This window comes from Pleuronectes platessa, chromosome 9 (genome assembly GCF_947347685.1).
Source record: "Pleuronectes platessa chromosome 9, fPlePla1.1, whole genome shotgun sequence".
Lineage (NCBI taxonomy): Eukaryota > Metazoa > Chordata > Actinopteri > Pleuronectiformes > Pleuronectidae > Pleuronectes > Pleuronectes platessa.
The window spans coordinates 4,979,542-5,002,807 of NC_070634.1; the positions used below are offsets into that span (position 1 = coordinate 4,979,542).

The following is a 23,266-nucleotide window of genomic DNA, read 5'->3' on the forward strand; positions in this document are numbered from 1 at the left end:
TGTGGAGGTCACGTAAGAGATGGCAGAGACTCGAACTCTCATGTCCTTTGAAGAGATGATTTATGATGGTATCAGCAGGAGATGCTTCAATGACAGTGTGGACACCGAGCCAGCAGGTTACAAAGAGATGTCTGTGCACGAGGCTTTGGCATGAGCCTCTCCTCAGAAGTCACACTGTGCTGAGACCTGACCCGAGGCTGTGGCCAAAAGGGGCACAAATGCACTTTGATGCTTATAGAAGGGCTTTTTGTTCGTTCAAAACAAACCTCCCTCCAGTAGTGCGTACGTGATGTATTGTTGTAAATACATGTGTCGTCAAAATGTACTTTTATTATACATAATAAGCCTTAATCTGCATGATTTATATATTGTTTTTATGTGTCTGCGTCTCGCTCCTGCTAAGACCTTTCTAATGAGGATACCATTACTGACATATCCATGAAAAGGAAAGAGGAGGAATAATAACTTGAGAGCCTGTCTTGTGGTTACGCATGGAAATATAATACTACCAGCCTAACTCAGACTGAAATACTACTTGAAGAAATCTGTTTGGGTCCTGTCTTGTGTCAGTGTTATGGCGGTGGTCGTCGATGTGGTTTCCGGACACTGAATAGTGACAGCTAGATTTGGACAAATGGCTCAGTGAGCAGCGATGATTACGATGCACATCTTTTCTTTAGTTGAGGTCTGAAATAGACAGATATCGTTTAAGGTTTTCCTGCCACAGCCACATTTTTTGTATAAACAAATGCAACATTAAAAGTTATTTTGGCCACTTAGGTGCAGTTAGTTGTAGTTCATATATTAATTTATTAGCAAACAGTTGCCTGTGTACTCATTCAGATACTGAGCACCCTTAGTATTCATAATGAGTTGTGTCTGTCAAGTATTAACTCCTGAGAATAATATCTAAGCTCCTAAGCTGGAGAATGCTCCTCTGTGTTCAAAAGCTGGTTGCTAAATTGTCTGTCTGTTGTTTTGTTTCCTAACTATTGGATATTTTTTTTGAGTGAATATATATGAACATTACATTTGAGACCCTAAAACTAAATCAAATCAATCATGATTTCAGTCTAAATTTACATGAAGAGACTTGTTATGATAAATGTGAATTCATCCATCTATTTGAATGATGAATATAATTTTTTTCTCCCTTGTGTGCTTCAGATCACATCGACCGCATCGGACTTGGATCTGGGGTTCACCATCATATCATGCTCTATTTCTCCCAACTCCAACCCCAGCGTGGACTCAGACTACTCCCTCATTGAGACCGTCTGCCCCACAGACGAGTCCGTCCATATCTACCCTAAGATGGACTTCCCTATCCCTCATGCTCGTTTGGAAAAGAAAAGTTTCAACTTCACCTTCAGCTCAAAGTTGAACTTGTCCCAGCTTTTCCTGCACTGTGAGATGTCTCTGTGTGCCAAGAGATCCCAGAGCAGTCAGAGTCTGCCGCCGGTATGCAGCTAAATCTTCTCCGAATTACTTGTATTCTTTTGCATGTTTAATGATTTTACTGCACAAGCCATCAGGGTTATTGCAGTCTCTCCAGAGCCATAAAGCATTAGCAGAGTTTGTTTGAGCAGAGGTCAGTGTTGTAGTGCTCCACCTTTTCTCTGGCTCGGCAGCATCAAGTCTGCACCCAAAGCTAGCAACGAAACATGGATCAATGGACAGTTTGCCAAGTATCCAGCTGCAGAACAAAATAAGCAGTGGTCTTAGCCATCAAATTCATTTTTCACTTACTGTGTTATGTGTCCAACTCATACAATCTCTTGCAAGTTATTTTCTCTACTTTTGTTTTACCCTTTCCCTTCTTGAAATAGGGACGAGGCAGCAGTGGCCTGAGGCTGAATTGTAAATGTGAAGCTAATTGTTAAGCTCTGATATTGATCAGGGTCAGGCTAAGAAAGTTATTCATTTGTTTAATTTGCAAGTTTTGTCCGTTATAACAAAAAGGATTTACTCAAGGTTGAGAAATATAAATGCCTAAATGCTTCTGAAGATAAATGAGTTACGTGTTCTCTTTTGGATTTCCTCACTGTAAATTTAGTTGTTAATAAGTTCTTAGTTCTCTTATTTTCTTTCCGTCCAAACAGTGCCTGCAAACCGGTGAGACCTGTGACTCTTTTAATATGGACAGTATCCTCAAGATGATGATGAACAGAAAGACGACTACCCAGCAGCTGCTTGTGCTGGATGGCTCTGTTCTGCCAGTCTCAACAGGTTAGTGAGGGGAAAAGAAATCACGTTTTACACCCATTCAGACCTCACGCCATGAGCTCAGCTGTGTGTTAAAGGCTCTGGTTTGCATGACTTTGATAGTGCGGTGCTTGATAAGAAACCTGAAGCGAAGGAAGAAGCCGGTCTCAGGGCGAAGCAGCCAGAGAAAGCTTGGTCCAGCGCTTGGAGATTACACCAAACCACAAAGCTCTGCACATCACTTTTCCACATCTAGCCATCGTTAAGCTTGTGTGCGCGTGTGATGTGATTGTGTACGCCAGTGTGCACTTTTGGTGTGTGCGTACATGTGTCGGTTTACATTAAACATCTGTACATCTGTGTGTGTGTGTGTGTGTGTGGGTGGGTGTGGGTGTGTGTGTGTGTGTGTGTGTGGGTGTTTGGGTATGTATACATCCAAGCTTGTTGTTGACGGCAGTATAGGGGAGTGGGCTAACGCTGAGAACTGTGGCTCTGGACCAGCCCACGCCGAGGGAGAGGGGGAAAATAGTCATACAGCATCCAGCTCCAGTTGTTTTTACTTAGGACCTTCACTGTGGCCTCCACTTTCCACTAGAGAGGGGGGAGAAGGGAGGAGTGAGAGAGAGACTGTGTGTGTGTGTGTGTGTGTGTGTGTGTGTGTGTGTGTGTGTGTGTGTGTGTGTGTGTGTGTGTGTGTGTGTGTGTGTGTGTGTGTGTGTGTGTGTGTGTGTGTGTGTGTGTGTGTGTGTGTGTGTGTGTGTGTGTGTGTGTGTGTGTGTGTGTGTGTTTTTAGGGGAGTAGTGGCCCTCTCATTGGCTTTGTATCTCAGAGGCCGTGAGTGCGATCTGTGGGGGAAGGAGCGGCCTGCAGGGAGGGCCTGAGGTCACCACCGCCACATTTTACTAATTATGACCTAACTTAATACGGGGTGATATCATGAATGCCCAATATCTAGTGGACTGCCAGAGTGTTTCATTTAAACATCCCCTCTGAGCAATGACACCAACAAAGGGACCTGTGGTTAGCCTCATGAGTCAACTTTACTGACTCATGAGTTTGATATAATTTACGTCATTCTATCTGTGTGAGCTGGAGCCAGAGCGCATCTATATATATATATATATATATATATATATATATAGCATGGTCCATTCTGGCTTATTACAGATTTTATGTATCGACAGCTGTAGTCAGTAATATGTATTTTCAGGATCTCCATGATTTTAGAAACAGCTAACAAGGGTTTTTAGATTTTTCCACCTGACTAACTAGAGCGATACAAAGATGGTATATAAAAACAACTTGGAGACTAAACATAAGCCCAGAAGGAGGTACCGGCCAATGACGAGTTAGACCTTTTTTAGTGACATATTGGGTAACCAACCAAATTGTAGGCACGAACCCTGGGATGTGCCCCTTTTAACTAGCCCACTCAGAACTAAAACAGTTACTGTACACTTCTAAAAATGAACTTATAATTTAACCATAATAAATATGAATAATAATAACATTAATAATAACAAAAACCCTTTTCATAGTATAAAATCAGTGTTGGACGGGAAAACGCTGAACAGAAGTGGGTGTATTATTAACATTTTAACCGGACTTAGGGTTTTACCATTGGGAGATTTCCTGGTTGCAGTCATTTTTTACCACACAAGTGCCAGTGTTGGTGTTGGACAAGTTACATTTGAGGGGAGAATTGAACTGAGACCGTAACATTTGCAGTAATGAGTGAATGAGTAAGCTGAAATGTAGCCCAGAGTAGGCAGGCACCAGGATGCAGTGCCACACCACTGTGCCAGTGCAGCGGGTTTACTTTTCCATGGAGGAGATTAAGTAAACTCAGATGTGTAATAACCAGTGAAGAAAAAAAAGTCACACAGGGGCATTGCTTATGGTGGGATGGGAAACAAAACAAGCAGCCTGTTCAGGCTCCCAAGTTCTGCCCTGGACTGCAAAGAGCTGAACTTGATCTTCTAATCAAGAAGGCCACTTGTGGCCAATTTGGTGCATGGAAAAAAATAACAGCCGCAAAGCCCTGCCATCAAAAGTAGATTCACTGCTTCACTACATCAATACATTTATTTGATCCCTTTTTTTCTGGTGACATCCAGGAGAAGTTGAACAGTGTCATTTGTATGAGAGTGTGCAGATCGTCACACCTATACAAATGTATTGATACATTTTGGTCTGCACAGAGTACAAGAGGAAGAAAATCTTTAATATTTGGTTGAAAAATATTGGAAAGGCTCATAATGCAGAATGTAAAATAAATACTCAATACTCAAATTGCTTTTCTTCTAAGCAGCTGATATCTGTAAAAGATATCTGTAATGATGCCTCACGTTTTTCATGTGGGTTTTGCTGTTTTCATTAGCTGCTTTTCACATAGCTTTTTATTATCATCCCAATTATCAAAAACAATGTAGTTAGTAGTTGAGTTAGAATACTGCACTAGATAGTTATTTATTGATTATTATTCTATATACTAATCATTAATTATTATTCTTACTATACATACATATTCTTTATTTAATCAGGCACTCTCAAGGAGGTTTTTCGATCAATACAGCACAACAAGAAATGAATGAATAAAATCAACAAAGCAATGACTTAAATAAAACGATTACAAGAATTGTTAAAAACATCATATAACAATGATATAAGAAATGTATCTAAGAAACAAATTGTATGTAAAAATGGATGACTGCAGTTGTAGGAAAGGTTTCAGCTCATTCTATCTAAAAGGTGCATAATACCTGAACCCAGTTCTGCCCACATTAGTGCGAGCAGAGAGGATATCTAAGGTGATGTTGGTACTGGATTGTGTACTGTAGTGACTAGATGGGAAGGTTGGAAGGTTGTTCAGTCGAGCTTAATAAATAAATAACATGACTGTTTCCTCTTGAGTGTACAGATGTCCATCCAACTGAGTGATGCAGAAAACAGTGAATTCTACGAAATATGTAATTTGTGATAAAAAGTAATGCACCATGATACACAGGGTTGAAATGCTAAGGCTCTGATGGGGAAGCATGACGATTGACAATGTCTCCGTACTCAGGGATGGATATGAAGGCTGCACAAGGGTTTTAGATCGGAAGACAAAAATCCTTTAAGGAGTCAATGAATATGGCTTGTACTGGTGTTAAACCGCTCAGGGACCCAAGATGCTTACGTTATAAGGATTTGAACTGTCAAGTTCAACTGCAGCTGCTTCTAAATGTAATGAAACCCCAAGATTCAATAGTCTTGCAGAAGTGACGTCAGTGGTTTGTGCCCTCTGTGATGAGAGGTCAGAGTTGAACACAAACAAGTCATTAGGCAGGACTGCTCACTCGAAGGCAAGTGCCTTCACATAAACAAATGACATCCATACAGATATCTTCGCTGCTCCAACTCTGGCAACATCTTCAAGCTGCAAACTCAAGGCATGAGTCTATCTTCTGAAGCTCTGTCTGGTTCTGTTAAAGCAGGGAACATAAGTCAAGACCTGACAGAGGCCCAGCAGCACATTGTTCCCCGCAGACGTCAAGGCATTATTTTAAAAAGCACTTTGAGTTTTTTCAGCTTGATAACTACAGACGTTCTCAGCCCAGAGTCGTATACATTTTTCCAGTGTCAAGTTATATGGTTTTGCTTTAGAGCGCTCCTCCTATCTCTTCTGCTCATGGGCTGAAAGCATCCCTGGCCACCCTCTATATTCTAAGCACAACAGGTCACACTGGATAACACTGGAGTGGAGGAGTGGAGGTTGAGAGTGGCAGAGAGGACGTCCTCTGGCTGTCGTCCCCTCTGAAATTATAAAGTCCTTTCTGATGACTTGTCAGTGTTCTTTCCAAGAATAGCACCCATTGTGCCAGAGACTTGGACACGTACCAAACTTGCCTCTTGAGTTCGCCCATACACAAGCGCCTTTGTATTGTTTTTTAAGACATCATTACAGTTAGTTTCACTTTTGGAGGCATTCCAAATGTTTAAAAAAATTGGGTAAGCAGAACTAGAAGGCTGTAAGTTGATCCTTTAGGACGCCGTCGTCTCAGAGAGGAGATTCTCTCTACAATATCAGCCCACTCACAGCATTTGTTGTATTATTATTCGAGTAATTAATACAAAATAATGTTTTATGTAAACAGAGACAGAGTAGACAAGATGGTCAACTTGCATTGAAAATATATTTTTCTTTTCATTTTAGCAGTGGATCCTCCAGACAAAGTACCCCAAAGTAAGTTGTCTTACAAAAGTGTCCTTTTGTCTTTTTACTGTATTAGTATGCGTGTGTATGTATGTGAATGTTATAGGTCTCCACAGTGATCAGTATATGAATTATATAAATAAACTGTGTAAAGTAAATAAATGAACAATCATCCCAGTATCATATTTTGTCTCACATGATAAAACAAATATGTACATTTTACACAATTTGTCTTATTTGAAAGATTTAAAATATATCTATGCTGTTTTTCTTTCAGACACCATGTATGTGCTGGACACTCCAACAGTCGTGGGAATCGCCTTTGCAGCCTTTGTCATCGGGGCTTTGTTGACCGGAGCCCTGTGGTTCATCTACTCCCACACAGGTAGGTCCTTCACCTGCTGCTCCTGGGGGGCCCCGGCTCACCTTTCCACATTAATGAAAAGATAAAAAAAATGCAAAGGAATGCTCGAGCGTCTCCGTGCCAAAAATGTGCCGCTGGGATTGCCAAACATCCTGCTGCTGACAGGGGTCAGTTCACAATAACATATTCACTCCTTCACTGTAAATATATCCTGTTGGTCAGCAGCAAGAGCTCTCCTCTTTCCTGCCTTTGAATGTTTCGGAGGCTCCGGGTTGGTCAGCGAATATTCTCAGTACAATGGGCTGGAGACAAGTTGGAAATCCCCTTGTAGGGTGTAGCGGGCGCTCGGAGGAAAAGACACACAATCCGTCCATTAGATGCCAAGACTTTCCCCCATCATTCCCAGCCTGCCGACCCCGGCCGACCCCTGATGGGAAGTGCTCTCCCCTGTTCTCGCTGGCCTGTGTGTTGACTGGTGCTGCACTATGCCCCTGACCTGTGGCCCTGTGGCTGATCTGTTCTCCATGAATGTATCTCATAGACCCGGTTGAGTTTAGAGGTCCAGTATTTCACAAAGTAAAACAATTGGAGTGTTTAAATTTACACTTTGGAAGGAGGTCACACAGTCTGACAAAGCTGGATAGTTCCAGTGGTAAATCACTCTCACTGATAGATGTGAATTTAGCAGCTATACAGGAACTTGTAAAAACTGTTACAAATTGACATACTTTTTAAAACTGCTGTCATATTGAAAAGTGTTTACTGAACATGATTTAATTTAGCAGGAAAGATCAGCTGTCAGATTGCGGTACCCTTATCTTTATCCCAATATTGGTTTTGGCTCCTCTTCAGAGAGTCACTTTGTTCAAGCTTTGTGGGCGTGCAAGAGCTACCAGCTATGAAAAACCACTCAAACTTCCAAATACATCAGATGTCAAAAGTGAACGTGTACGCAGAACAGGTGTAAAGATAGAATGTATGTTAAAACAATACACATGGCCACGAGTCTTTAATACAGACACATGTTCTTGTGAATGTTATTTTAGTAAGCGTAGTGTAGGGTAACTATGGACGGACTTGTTTAGCTGTCTTGGCTGAAGTGACCTTATATGGTGACATTGGTGTTTCCACATAAACCCCAAGAATGTAGATCCCCCAAAACAGCCACCAAAAATACCAGAATATTCTAAATCAGTGAACAGGGAGATGGAACATAAAAGACGGATTTGAGTCTATCCCCTGAGGATCTGAGAAAACAGACAAACAGTTTTTAATGTTACATATAATCACTGGAATTATATTTGGACTTGTTGTCCATCACAGATTAATTCCATATAAGGCAATTAGAAGCATTAATGCTTTACCAGCAACATACGGTATTCTGGCGTCTTGCTCACTATCTTGACTTATACAACAGGTCTTCACTCTGCCAGGGCTGGAGTTAATTCTGCCAAGAGACCAGCTCAGCTGATGAGATAACTTTTAAAAAAGAAGAACAAATCTAACCAGTCGTGGAAATAGTCTCAGCTCTCAATCATGATGTTTGACAGCGTTTGCATAGCAAATAACTAATTAAAAGCAAACTTAATGGAAAAATTTGCAATGGGATGTACATCAGTGTGGTTAGAGAAATATATTTGCATTGTGTATTTTGATTTCTTAGTTTGTTCAATGTCCCATAGAGTAACATGGAGGAGGCAGGGTTTATGACATTTACTGCAGCCAGCTACCAGGGGGCGATTGGGATGCTTTTGGCTTCACCTTTAAGCAGTCATCATGTCGTCCATCCTTACACACAGCCGAAGATTGGTCCACCACTTTAGTTGCATACATGTCAACAACCACTAGATTGATTAACTTGTAATTCTGCAATAACCCAGAGGATGATCCCCTGACTTGTCCTCAAGTGATGATGTTTGTACCTTTTAGTTTTCCGTCTGGAATGGAATTAGCTTTACAGGTTCATGTGCCCTTGAGGATGGTTGTTATATCTTGGTTATACAATCATTCATTCATTTCAGTGTCACCACAATTGCTGGCATGTTAAATTTTATTTTTACTTTTGTTCTCTCATATATGCTCTGTAACCTCTTTCTGTCTGGTTCTCTCACACAAGAGAGGCCATCATGCTCGTAGGAGCTGAGTGATCCACAGAAAAGCCTCCCATTATTAGATTAAATTAATACCTGGAGTCAGATGAGACTGAAACGTGTTGTGGTGAGGTGATGGCTGAGAAGGACACAAGTGAGAGTCAATAGATGTCCCTCTGTTTTTGGAATACTGAGTTTCAGAAAAGTCTCAACCTTTTCCAGGACTTTTGTATCATCTCTCACTAGATACTTTGTTTCAGATACAATCAATTTGACTGTGCTGTTGTGGAAGAGACACTGAGATTCTGCTCATGCATTTTTAATTCCCCGTCCAGAGATTAAATTGTCTCTGAGGGATCAACATCTGTTGCCACAACTGGACACAGAATAATGTTGAGTGTGTCCGTGTGACATACAAAGCTGCCTTTATCTCTTCTATCTAGAAAGATAATATTGGTCTTGGGAATTTATATTTCCTCGGACTAACGAGGTGAATCCAAGTCCCTTTGTTTTGTAGAGAGCAGGATCCTGCTGGCAGCTCTGCTCTGGTAAACATTAGCAGAACTGAGGGGCCCCGAAGAGGGAGCGGGACATAGGATCTGAGCCTGTGGACACACATATGCTGCTTATCATATATCTAGGACACAGGAACATACTGTACACACACAAGTTCCAGCACACACTAAAGACTGTTGATGGGAGCTTATTAATCTATGGCACTTTCATTTCTGTATGTGCTCTCAAAAGAAGAAACCAGGGAGAGACTGCAGGAAATGTCGTGCTAAAAATTCGGATTAAACACAGACTGGGCCTTATATCAAACTCCACCATAAGACACTCTTTTTTTTTGTACACAAATATAAGCACTTTTATTTGCCCCTTGGATTAGCGTCGGATCCCAAGAGTCTACGAAATGACATGCTTATTTAGACACAGAACAATAAACCAGTCAGTGGTTTGAGCTCCAGTCAGAAAGTCCTTTGTTGTGTTTGTTCTGCTTTATCTTCTAAAGCCAGGCTAATTGATTCCAGAAAACAAAAAGAAATGAACTCCACGAATGGGAGAACCTCCTCGTCTTGTTCTGTCTAACATATCGTCTGTCAAAGAGAATGTGACTGGTTGTTTTGGTATTTGTGAGTTGACATCTTTAGAGTCCCAACATGTGAAAACTCTGTGCTTATGTGTTTTAAGATGGTAAAAGTGAGGACAGATGCAGTGCAGAGTTCTCCTAGTACTTTTCACTGTTGCCATGTGCTTTTACTTGAGTAAGAATGAATTGGGGTTCTTAGTAAAGCATAAAGTATCTCATTTCAACCTCAGTACAAGGTTAATGTGGAGCAATCAAACTCGTAGTAAACAGCAGAAGATACAAAAACAGTCAATTTGTAGCTCCAAACATATTGGTCTTATTCCTCCCTACCTCTGGCATTTTCTCATCTACATACATTTTGTCTCCCTCTCTCTCTCCCATTGGTCCACCCCCCCCTCCCCTCCCCTCCCCTCTCCGGCTCTGTGTCTAGGTGAGACAGCTGGCACACAGCAGGTCCAGAAGTCCCAACCCGCCTCCGAGAACAGCAGCGCGGCTCACAGTATCGGCAGCACGCAGAGCACGCCCTGCTCCAGCAGCAGCACAGCATAGCCCAGGACACTTCCCCAGCGGGGCTCGGCCCTGCTGTGGCTCCTGGAAGGGCCCCGGAGGTTCACAGGGACCGGTTGATGATTTCCTTCGGTGGAAGGAGTTATTTTTGGAGGAAGTGGTAGGAAGGAAAAAAATACATATATAAAAAGACAATTTTAAAAGAAGAAAACACACAACCGCACCTGTAGTTGTTGTGTTAGTCCCCTTGTGCCACCTCAAGTTAGTGCAGTAACAGTTCTGAGACTCAGCGGCATCACCTCATTTCTAGCAGGAAAAAAAAAATCTACAAGAATCAAATGTGCGTGTCAGCCAGACATTTCTTTCTAATCCAAATCCTGCTTTTTTCTGAGCACAACAGAGCCGTTTGCTTTGACCTTAAATGGTTGGATTTGGGCTGTTTGTACCAAGCAGGTGCTCTGCAACAGCAATGATGTCAGTATTAGTGAGTGAGATGTTGATGGCTGCACTGTAACATGTTACTTTAGGAAATGCAGCACTCAACATGGGAGAGCAGCAAAGCAACCACTATTAACATGTGAACAACAGTGTTGTATTAGCAGGAGTCGTCATCTTGAGCCAAAGAGAGATACTGGCTTTTAAGAGACGCAGGGCAGAGGAGGTATTGAATGTATACACAAGAGTAAAAAGCCAAAAAAATGTGAAAGAAAAATGTGAAAGTCTTGCTGTTGAATGCCACATTTCATAATGAACTAATTACACTCATCCCACCCCTCACAATGGATTTATACACACAGGTTTTATTTCTGTAAAGTAGTTATAGTTGTGCATTTCGTTGGGTGGGGGTCTGAGTCTTAATTTCATACACAAGTTGTTACACAACTTCACACGGGGCATTATGGGCTCCTTATTATTGCAGTAGTTTTTAATAGAAATGTTCAACATTTTGGGAAATATTTTGTAAAAGTAAGATGAGAAGATGGATGCCTCTTTTGTGTCTGTGCGTTAGATGTGGAACACAGTGCAGGAGATGATTAGCCTAACTTAGCATGATTCAAGATTCAAGATATCAAGATTAACAAACCAATGAGTTCAGAGATCAGTTCAATGTATTTAAGAACGATTCACAAAACAAAACTCCCCCTAAGACTAAATTCTAATTTAAAATTTCTACCTGTGCAGGGAAAGGCGTTTATTAATTAGCTTTAGATATACTGGTATCCTTAGCTTCCCTGTGCGTTTTTTATGCTAAAGTGGCACATTACTTCACATGCTCTATCTCGTGTGTTGAATCTGCAAACAAAAAGAAAAGTAAATGCAGTGGTGTGGTGTTTTTAGGGGGAGGTTCATACATTATATTCTGTTGCTAAATGCTAAGCTTTGCTAATCAACTCCCGGCGTCGGCACCATGCGAAACTCAGATGTGAGAGTTGCTTCGATCTTGAAAGCAAATAAGCATATTTCCCAAAACTATTCATTTCATATGTGTATATATTTGTTTGTATATATTGTAAATACCCATGTAGCAGAGTGTGAAAAGGATGTTTTTGTACTTGTGGACTGGACAGTGTAAGGTCCAAGTTTTCACCGTGTCATATTATTAAAGTGACTAAATACCCGTGTTGAATAACAAAAATAGGGGCGGGGGATTTTTTCGGACATATTTTCTAATCATGGCTTCGCTTAGCTGATGCAGTTTGGATCCCACTGTCTGTGCCTATACACCAGAGCTGCCACTCAATACTATTTTCATATTGATCTATCGATTATTTGTTTTAAAAAGCTATCAAATTTAGAAGCTATAAAAATGAATATTTGGCATTTCCCTTGATAAAAAAGTGTAATGATGGTTACATTTCTACCAATTGATTATTCAGCTCATTGTAGTCTTATCGGACAGAGGCCAAGGGAGAGTATTTTTTTATATAAGGCCAGATGTTCAGTGTTTGTTTATGTAAATCTTGGCACTTACAGTGTTGAATAAGCTCTAGCCTAAGCTCTTTGTTATGAACATAAGTTTGCAAGTGTTGGTCAAACTGCAACACCTCAACTGCCCCACCGTCTCAGAATAGCATGAATGTTTGCTGCAGTGCCTTCCTTCATTAACCTGCATGTAATTGTATTAGACTGTGTGTGGGACTAACCTGTAACGATTTAACCAACAAGAAAAGCAGAATGTATGTTATCTCAAAGCTTTTGATCTTATTTTTCTTTTCATATGTAAACATGTATAAAGCTTTCTACAGAGGGAACAGAGTATAAAGATATAGATATATATATTTGTGTATAAAATAATATTCTGGAATATATATATATATATGTATATATATATATATATCAAGAGAAATTGATCGTTTTCTATGTGTGTTAAGTACTGTGAATTGTGGATTTGCTCATACATAAGTCTTTATGATTAACGTAGATCATTAATAAAAGCCCTGTGCCAAGTTTATGACCCTTTGACAAATGGACATTTTTTATTGGAAATTATCAAGTTTAAAAAAAAAAAATGTAATTTTTAAACTTAACCGTTGAAACTTTATTCAACAATGTGTCATAACCCAAGCAATGGGTTTATGATGAATACTACATATAAATATGTAATTTCTTCTGTACATGGAAAAACGTTTCCTATGGTTTGTTAAAACATTGTGATAGTTTGTGGTCTAATTTTCGTACATGCCAATAATGTTTCATGACTGAAGCTGTTGCGTATTGATGCTATTTTGTATAAAACATGTTTTTACTCAAATATTTTCTCATGAAGTAAATAAATCGGATGTTGAATTTATCCATTTGGATCACAGCATCTCAGATATCAGTTTCATATTTTCGGAGATAAGCTGTAATAATGACTATTTTATCATAACATTTAGTGAGGTTCCCACTATAAAACCCACCTCCCCAAATCGATCCCCTCTTTTCTTCCTCCCATTGTCATAATCAGTAACAGATATTGTATCCCCATTGACATAATGAAAAATAATTCAATCAAAGCTGGACCACTAATGGCAGCAGGGAAATCACGTTTGAAATAAAAGCGAGGATTGGGTAATAAATGTGGCTTAACTGGAGAAAATCCAACCTTTTCTTATTTGGTTTCTGGAAACTCAGCTGTTTTCACTAACAGTTGAGAAATAACTTTAATTCAGTTCTATTCGAACCACTTGACCTTGATTGTTTTGTCGGGCCTCGGGCCAGGAGGGTCTCGGTCAGCTCAGTTTTACAGTGACTATACAGAAATGACATGTCGCAGCATTATTGTGAACAGCATTGTATCCCACTGTAAACAGAGCATACTACACATCGTACAGAGGGGACATATAATCAGCGGTCATTGTGGTCTCTGGGCTTTCTGACATTCCTGTAGTTTTTTTGCGGTTTCTCTTATCGACTGTTAGTGAATCCATCCCCCCGTTTGTTATTACCCCCCCTCACTCCCCCCCAGCCCGTGTGTCACGCCGTTCAGCTGTGAGCCTCCGACTTGTGCTCTGGATGCAATTATCCCATTTGAGATCATTTCTAGATATTCCTTCACTCAAACTAATGATACGACTTCAACATTCCTCCTCCTTCTCTATTACCCCAGTGCATGCTGGAAAAACCACTTCCCCCCCATAGTAGAGAATGAGGATTAGTTACATGCTGTCAATATGAAACCATGATGCTGTATCACACTAGAGTCTCACTGCTGGTCGATGCCCATCTGACAACAGCTGTAATCGGAGCACCAATCCATTGATTTAGTCATTGATTGTATTTGTTAAACCATTTTGCTACCTCATGTGTTTTTCTATGAATGTGTCATTTGTGTGTTTGTATGTGTGCGAGTGTTTTCTGTGCATGTGTGTGAACTCGAGAGAAGTTGAAACTCTCTTATAGACTATACTGCAGTTTGATGATTTCGGGGCCCTGACATTGTTTTACTGCAGTCCACATGTCATTTTTCTTCTCAAAGTAAACAATGAAGTGGTCGATGTGCGATCACGATGTTGATGGGGGGGGGGGGCGTTGTAAATGTGTAGAACTTTTTTCAGCAGTTACCGTTTCCTTTGGAGTTTGAAAACTTTTTATACGCTGTAAATATGCATGATATTTGTATACCCATTATGTCCAATAAATTGTCATGATAGTCCACGAGCCTGTTGTCCTGGAGGTTTCTCTGCTGCTGTGTGTGAGGGCGCCGTATGGACACCTCCTGTACGGGCTTGGTTGAGAACAATGAGCTGTAATAATGATTTGTTGGGCTTGGCTCCGCTGCGGTGAAGTCATGACTCGTCTCTCTGGTGAGCTCATAAATGATACACACCATGTTGGCCCCTGGCTGGAGGTTTTTCATGGGAGACCAGGGAGATGAGGGTCCCCACCTCCCCCCCCCCCCCCTCCCCACTGGCTTCTTTGCTTTTGATGCGAGCTCCCTGGAGACGGCGGTGAGCAGCGTGCCTCGGAGTGCGTTGGAAACCTCAGTGATTACAGGAGGCCAAGGGCGAATGGTGAAGCGGCCTCTCGTTATGCCAGCTCAGGTTCAGGGTGACTGGTCCACATGTCCCACATCCCACTGACCCCATCCGTGGCCTTTGTGATGTCAGATCTGTATCTGACATCAGATCTGCTCAGATCTCTTGACTTTTCCCACACTGTACTCGCTGAGGCGTCCTCAGGCGGCGAGGCTCTCTCCAGCTGTGCTATGTTGAATTCTTGAATGCTCATCCACACAGTCAGGCTGTAGATGGTGATGTAAGTATTTTCATTTCCAGCTTCCCCCTCTGGGTACCTGGAACACACATTTGTTGTTCTGCTGTTTGTCCATTTAGTCACTGATTGCACATGTCCCAAACAATAGTGCACGACAAAGACCGACTCCGAACACTGGCGCTGAGGAGAGCTGGATTAATCTAGACCAGACCAGTTTCTTCTAACATGATTACTTGAATTATGGTAAGTGAGATGCTCAGGAGCTCTGTTGGCTGCAGAGTGGATAAGACCAGATTCACAGGCCGTGTGCACCTCCCCTCACAGCACCTCTTCCGGTCACAAGGTAAATAAATAGGCTATAATGTGGCTGGAAGAAGAACAGCACATAGGCCTCACATTCTCTCCTGCACACACACGAAAATGAATTTAAAACAGATCACCCAATGCCTTACGAAGCTTCCTTAGGGATTAAAGCACACGTACAAAGCAAGAGCTCAAAACAGAACTAAGAAATAAAAACAACAAAAAACAGGAAAACAGAGAAGGGAACATGATAGAATGATATAAAGTTGATTAAAAACATAATAATCTGAAAATAAAAACACAAATGATATGATACAATAAATGGTCAAATAAATCAAATTAGATTGAAAGCTATGTGCACATAATAAATATGAGTACAATCCCCAAGATGCATCTTGGTAAAATCAAAAAAACTAAAATACATCCATTTGCTGAGCTCTAATTCTCTTTCAATTATAAGAGCGGCTTACAATGAGCAACAGCTATATTTTGATGAACTAGAAAACCTTGACCTCTAGTGCATCAATAATAATAATAATAATAATAAATTAATTCTATAGCACTTCTCTAAACATGGGTTCAAAGTGCTTTACCAAATGGGAATAAAATGACACAGATCCAAACACGACAAAAACAAAAATAAGAAAATATTAAAATGTATTCAAACCAGATATAAAGCATTTATGTAAAATGACAACAAGTCTACAAAGCTCAGTCCCCGTTACCATCCTTGACTTGGACTCAATGAGCATCAGAGGCTCATTGCATCAGAGGCTCATTGGAACTGTTGTTCTGTTTGAGAACACAGAAATGTGTAAATGTGGCTCTTGCTTATAATCCAGTGATCTGGTCTCCACAACTGGGAAGAACATCTGGTTCTACAGCTGCTGGATGAGTCTCATGTCTTTTTAATTGAAAACCAACTTAGAGCTGAAAGAGGCTGAAACGCTCCTCAGAAAGGCTGGTGTGATATTTTCTGCCTCCTCACAGTCATTTGAACCAATGTTAATACAAAACATACAGATTATTTCTGCTTTGATTTTTCTCAGAGGCTAATCGATAACACCAGGATTCCCAGCAGTCACACACATGAATCTGATGTTCAGTGATATTATAAGTATTAGCATTATTCACATAGCTTAACATATTGAGATATAAAGGTTCCTGTCTGGTTCCAGTTAACATACTTTTCCTGTTGTTGAGGGAGTTCTTCTTCATCTGTTCTTAAACTGCAGCCCCTGACTGAGGTATGCTAACTTTAGCCTCACAGCTGGTTCCTATGCTGCACAAAAAATATGACTACCCTACGATTCATATTGCAGCCAGAATCCATAAAACCGTCTCATTTTGCTGACTTGCAAACTCTGTTTTGATTGTGGCACATGGGTACTGCATGTGTGTATTTTTTTTAGAGATTTGAGGCCCTCGTACTTATTGCTGGAAAACACTGGAGTGTTTCCAGTTGGAAGAAAGGGGGGAAAAAATCCCCTGAAGCCTGAAGTTACTCTGCCCATAATGAAAAAAGTTCAATCATAACCAGATTTCTACCACAAACATCTCCCAATCAATTCATGTTAAAGGATTTTTTTCTTGTGGACCCTTTTTTTCTCATTCATATCCAGCACTGCACAGAGCTTTGCATGCACATGTATATGCACACACATGCAGCACACAAACACACACAAACACAAACAGACAAAAGTTATACATCCGAAAGACAATCAACCATAACAACCAAATCCCAAACTGGAACCCTGACCTAAAGTTAATTATTATCCTAAATCCAAGTCTTAAAACGCACACAACCCTCTGGTAAGAGCCAGCTAAAATGGACTCACAATGATTTTGTTGAAACAATATTGGCCCTAATACCTATAGAAAGACAAGCACATCCACACACACACACACACACACACACACACACACACACACACACACACACATACTCACACAACAAACAGGCTTCCTCCCCCATGCATCCTTTCACTGAGTGATTTGCTTCCCAAGCCACAAATCCAGACTGAAAACGTAACCAAACTGGTAAAACTGAGCCAGCTTCACTCTCCCAGTTCATTCTGTCTATCTGAGAAAGCTGCTATATATCTGCTCTTCAAATGGAGCCCTTGAGCCACCACAAAACTTAAAGCTGAGGGCAACAACTAGCAACGATGAGCCTCCTCACATTAGCCTCATTTGCTGCTCCGTCCATCCAGATCAGCTGTGTCTGAGTACATGCGGCCTTCGCCCGGCCACATCTTCTCTCGCGCAGCCGAGGACTGATTACAACGACTCAACTGTTTCCTGTGAAAACAACTTTTCCTCATCGGAGGTGGTTTTTGTTTCCGCTGGTGTGGTTGAAGTCGTAACTTTTTAAGGCGATCAGAGCGGCACACGGGGCTCATGCTGGCACGTCGTTCATCTCGACTTGACAGACTGGTGGCCTCAAACCCAAAGTGATTCAAACCACTTGGGGACACTTTGATTTTTTTCCAAAATACATGTAGGAGATAAACAAGTTGGAAACCATAATATGCATTAGTTGCAAATAACACTGTTTTTTTTATACCACTGACAAATCTGAGATATGGCTGCGTTACTGTTCCATCTTGAAAACAACATTGATCCATTGATAGTGTTTAACCTTCAGCGAGTTTTGGGATCCTTGTGAGTTAATCTAATTATTTGGAAACTCACGGAGAGATGAACGACCACCGTTTATTTTCAAGGAACTTTTAGCTGGGCTCATTTGGATTTGTGCCAACACAAGCACATCATCTGTGCTACAGATGACATTCACGCAGCAGATGGTGCCTTCCTCCGTTCTTGCTATTCCCACTTTTTAAGCCTCCTGGTTTTTCAATGAACATATTGATAATAAATGGTTTAATGAGATTTTATTGTGCATTTAATCTTAAAGTTCCCTTTTAATTTGTTACTGGATAAAATGAAATCTTTAGAAAAAAATATTTATTTATTGGAGCAAAAATGATCCAATGTAGTCGGGACAAGTTTCCCAAAAGAAAATGCACATAGTATTCTTCTATTTAACAGTAGTGTAAAAGGAAAACAGGTGATAAAAGTGAAGTTCTGATGCAGTGTCCATTTTCAACCTGCCTGCTTGTCCTGTGTTAATGCCGTGGAGCTATCTCTTTCTTGTCACTAGTGAGTCCTCCTCAGATAGTTCTACAATATGCTGTCACGTTTTATTATTTGTGTTTTTGAGTGTAGACAGAAAACGTTGCATTCGTTCTATCTGGTTTATCTTTAATGAACATCTTATGGTCAGTGTGTTTCATGAAACTGAATATTCTTTATTTCGGTTCTCATGTCCGGTTTATAAATTAGAATTTTATTTTCACTCATTGCCTCTTAGCTTTTCAAAAGGTCTGTAATTCAGCGCGATGTAAAGTTTTGCAGCAACAAAAATAACAGTTTTCTTTTACTCTGAAGACAAACAGGAAATTATTTTAGGAATGTTGCTGCCATGATGGAGACTAGCACCTGTGCTGTGTGTCTGCGTCTCAGTATATATGGTGAATTAAATTTTTTTGATTTTATTAGTAGGGGAGAGCGGGGTAATGTGGGACATTTTTTACATTTGCTCTCCTCTAGGCGAGCTGAAATGATATATCAGTAAAATGTACACATTTTCCATTAATTCAGGATGTTTCTCAATCAATGGAAATGATCAGAATGTCTTCAGGACAAAGGGCAGTGAAAATATGATTGTTTTAAAAAAAGTGGTGTTGTGTCCCACTTTACCCCGGCTTACTTTTTCCACTTTAAAACTACTATAACAACACAGTTAAAATCCCGACGACTAGATTGACAACCACTAATATCGGACTAGTAACAGAATCATGGGGATTGGTCAATTAAGTACATTTATGATTATTATGATTCATGTGATCTCCTGCACACCCTAGCTTACCTGCACATTGTTTCTCTGTCCAATTGGCAGGGACAGGGATATTGTTTTTCTCTGCGTATTCAAATGCTAGTTCACGGCTCTTAACTGGAGCAAGGCCATGGAACTGGTCAGCTAGTTGTTTCAAGTGTTTGGCTCCTCCGCCATCTCATCATCAATATTTCTATCCCTTCCAGCTTTTCTTAAGGACTTCTTTCCTTGCATGACCTCAGCGGCTGCACTCTCCATCTCTGTGAGGGGGGTTTGGCCCCAGGTTGTCTTCCTGGTGTAGTTTCTTGGCATGATGGCTTTTCTACAATGTTTATGACATTACAAATAAAACATATCTAATGTAATATTACACTAAAATATGTTTAAGACTAAACTTAACTTGTGCTTCATGGTGGGGTAAAGTGAGACACTGTCCCACTTTAGCCCACAGCATTTGTCCCACTTTACCCCACAGCCACCGTTTTAGAAAAAACAACATCTCTTATCAATTCAGGCTAATCTTCAGCTAGCATCAATCACATGGTTTTATATGTTGGAAGTTCACCAACATGTATGATATAAGTTTTTCTACCTGATTCAATTTGTTTTGACACAACAGTTGATTAAGTTCAAAGCAAGAAAATTTACATTTACATGCAAAAAACACACTTTTGTGAAAAAACATACTTTCCACAGCACCAGCACCAACTTCTCCTTCATGGCGAGGGGCTTGAAAACATAACGGTCAAATGACCACAAATGTGTTCTACTGCCTAGATACAGGGGGTGTCTCACATTAGCCGATGTCCCACATTACCCCGCTCTCCCCTAAAATTATGTGAACGAAATGTTGACCCGCGGTTTGACCAAATGGCCAACGGCTGTTGTAATTTACCCCAGAATGTAGAGAAGAAAACCTGCTAGCATGCTGCCCACTTCCACTGAGCGCTGGACGACCTATTGTGTGTCCAACTTGCACAAAACTCAGCACTGCACTTTCTGAGGTCATTAATCAATCAATCAATCAAATTTTATTTGTATAGCCCATATTCACAAATTACAATTCATCTCATAGGGCTTTAACAGGGTGTGACATCCTCTGTCCTTAACCAAACTACTAAAAACCCTTTTAACAGGGTAAAAATATGTAGAAACCTCAGAGAGAGCCACATGTGAGGGATCCCTCTCCCAGGACGGACAGAAGTGCAATAGATGCCACGTGTAGGAGAACATCACCAATAATCAAAGTCTCTAGCAGCATTTGATGAGGGTAGACATCCCGAAGGACAACCCCAACATGACATGCCAAGCAGTCCCGCTGCAAGCACAGTCCATGCTCAGCAACCATCTAGACCACGATCCACCATCCAGACCAGACGCCACTCCAGTCCTCAGTCACCGTCCACCGCCGCCCACCAGGACCCATCACAAGCCACCACCGCGGTCCTGGTCCACCGCCCGTGCCCAATGCCAACGCGACACAGGGTCCGCCACCAGCACCACGATCAGCCCACATGACTCAGAATCCGCCACACTGGATCCACCACCGCGACCCCCGGTGCGCGATCCACAAACCGCAATCCATGGTGCGGCCACAGAGGCCCTGGATCTGCGGGTGATAAAGCAAAGGGATTCCGGGGAAGGGGGATAGGGATGGAGAAGAGGAAGGAGAAGCTGGAAAGAGAAGCTCCGTGTGTCATGTGTCATAAAATAGAACAAGTAACGTTGAGGCGCACTAATTAGCTCTAACTATAAGCTTTATCAAAAAGGAAGGTTTTGAGTCTACTTTTAAAAGAAAAGATGGTGACTGCCTCCCGAACTGAAAGTGGTAGATTATTCCACAGCCGAGGGGCTTGATGGCTAAAAGCTCTGGGTCCTACTCTACTTTTAGAGAATTTAGGGACGACAAGTAGGCTTGAATTCTGGGAGCGGAGTGCTCTAGCGGGTTTACAGTGCCTTGCATAAGTATTCACCCCCTTTGGACTTTTCTACATTTTGTCATGCTATAACCACTGATTAAAATTTATTTCATCATGAGTTTATGTAATGGACCAACACAAAATAGTGCATCATTTGGAAGTGGGGGGAAATATTACATGGTTTATATGTATTCACCCCCTTTACTGTGAAACCCCTAACAAAGATCTGGTGCGACCAATTGCATTCACAAGTCACATTTGCAAGTCACATAATTAGTAAATAGGGTCCTCCTGTCTGCAATTTAATCTCAGTATAAATACACCTGTTCTGTGACGGACTCAGAGTTTGTTGGAGATCATTACTGAACAAACAGCATCATGAAGACCAAGGAGCTCACCAAACAGGTCAGGGATAAAGTTGTGGAGAAATATGAAGCAGGGTTAGGTTATAAAAAAATATCCAGAGCTTTGAACATCTCTCTGAGCACCATAAAATCCATCATAAGAAAATGGAAAGAATATGGCACAACCGCAAACCTACCAAGAGGAGGCCGTCCACCCAAACTGAAGAGTCGGACAAGGAGAAAATTAATCAGAGAAGCAACCAGGAGGCCCATGGTTACTCTGGAGGAGTTGCAGAGATCCACAGCTGAGGTGGGAGAATCTGTCCACAGGACAACTATTAGTCGTCTACTCCACAAATCTGGCCTTTATGGAAGAGTGGCAAGAAGAAAGCCATTGTTGAAAGGGATCCATAAAAAATCCCGTTTGGAGTTTGCCAGAAGCCATGTGGGAGTCACAGCAAACATGTGGAAGAAGGTGCTCTGGTCAGATGAGACCAAAATTGAACTTTTTGGCCTCAATGCAAAACGCTATGTGTGGCAAAAACCCAACACTGCCCATCACCCTGAGCACACCATCCCAACAGTGAAACATGGTGGTGGTAGCATCATGCTGTGGGGATGCTTCTCTTCAGCAGGTACAGGGAAACTGGTCAGAATAGAGGGAAAGATGGATGGAGCCAAATACAGGGAAATCCTTGAAGAAAATCTGATGCAGTCTGCAAAAGACTTGAGACTGGGGCGGAGGTTCATCTTCCAGCAGGACAATGACCCTAAACATACAGCCAGAGCTACAAAGGAATGGTTTGGATTAAAGAATGTTAATGTCTTAAAATGGCCCAGTCAAAGGCCAGACCTCAATCCAATAGAGAATCTATGGCAAGACTTGAAGATTGCGGTTCACAGACGGTCTCCATCCAATCTGACTGAGCTTCATCTTTTTTGCCAAGAAGAATGGACAAACCTTTCCATCTCTAGATGTGCAAAGCTGGTAGAGACATACCCCAAAAGACTTGCAGCTGTAATTGCAGCGAAAGGGGGTTCTACCAAGTATTGACACAGGGGGGTGAATACTTATGCACCCAACAGATGTCAACTTTTTTGTTCTCATTATTGTTTGTGTCACAATAAAATTTATTTTGCACCTCCAAAGTACTATGCATGTTTTGTTGATCAAACGGGAAAAAGTTTATTTAAGTCTATTTGAATTCCAGTTAGTAACAGTACATAATGGGAAAAAGTCCAAGGGGGGTGAATACTTATGCAAGGCACTGTATAAGGTACTAACAGCTCTTTAAGGTAAAAAGGCGCTATATTATTAAGGGCCTTGAAGGTGAGGAGGAGAATTTTAAATTCTATTCTAGATTTAACTGGAAGCCAGTGTAGCGACGCTAATACTGGAGAAATGTGCTCTCTTCTCTTTGTTCTCGTCAGGACACGTGCTGCAGCATTTTGGACAAGCTGTAGAGTCTTTAACGACTTACTGCTGGAGCCTGATAATAATGAATTACAATAGTCCAGTCTCGATGTAACAAAGGCGTGGACTAGTTTTTCTGCATCTTTTTGGGAAAGGATATGTCTAATTTTTGAAATATTACGCAAGTGGAAAAAAGCGGTCCTAGAAATTTGTTTCAAGTGACTATTAAAGGATAAATC

The 23,266-nt window shown here is 41.1% G+C and overlaps 1 protein-coding gene across 2 annotated transcripts in view; it reads left to right on the forward strand.

Annotated features, from left to right (window-relative positions):
• tgfbr3 (transforming growth factor, beta receptor III) overlaps nucleotides 1-14,594 on the forward strand; it is a 69,154-nt gene extending 54,560 nt beyond the window's left edge. The window contains exons 13-17 of one of the 2 annotated variants that reach the window (XM_053429851.1): nucleotides 1,168-1,461; nucleotides 2,103-2,229; nucleotides 6,404-6,433; nucleotides 6,681-6,788; nucleotides 10,378-14,594. In XM_053429851.1, coding sequence (XP_053285826.1) covers nucleotides 1,168-1,461; nucleotides 2,103-2,229; nucleotides 6,404-6,433; nucleotides 6,681-6,788; nucleotides 10,378-10,496 — 678 coding nt within the window. In that variant the 3' untranslated portion in view covers nucleotides 10,497-14,594. The remainder of the gene's footprint in view (nucleotides 1-1,167; nucleotides 1,462-2,102; nucleotides 2,230-6,403; nucleotides 6,434-6,680; nucleotides 6,789-10,377) is intronic. The other variant, XM_053429852.1, reaches the window with a different exon arrangement.
• The last annotated feature ends 8,672 nt before the right edge of the window (nucleotides 14,595-23,266 follow it).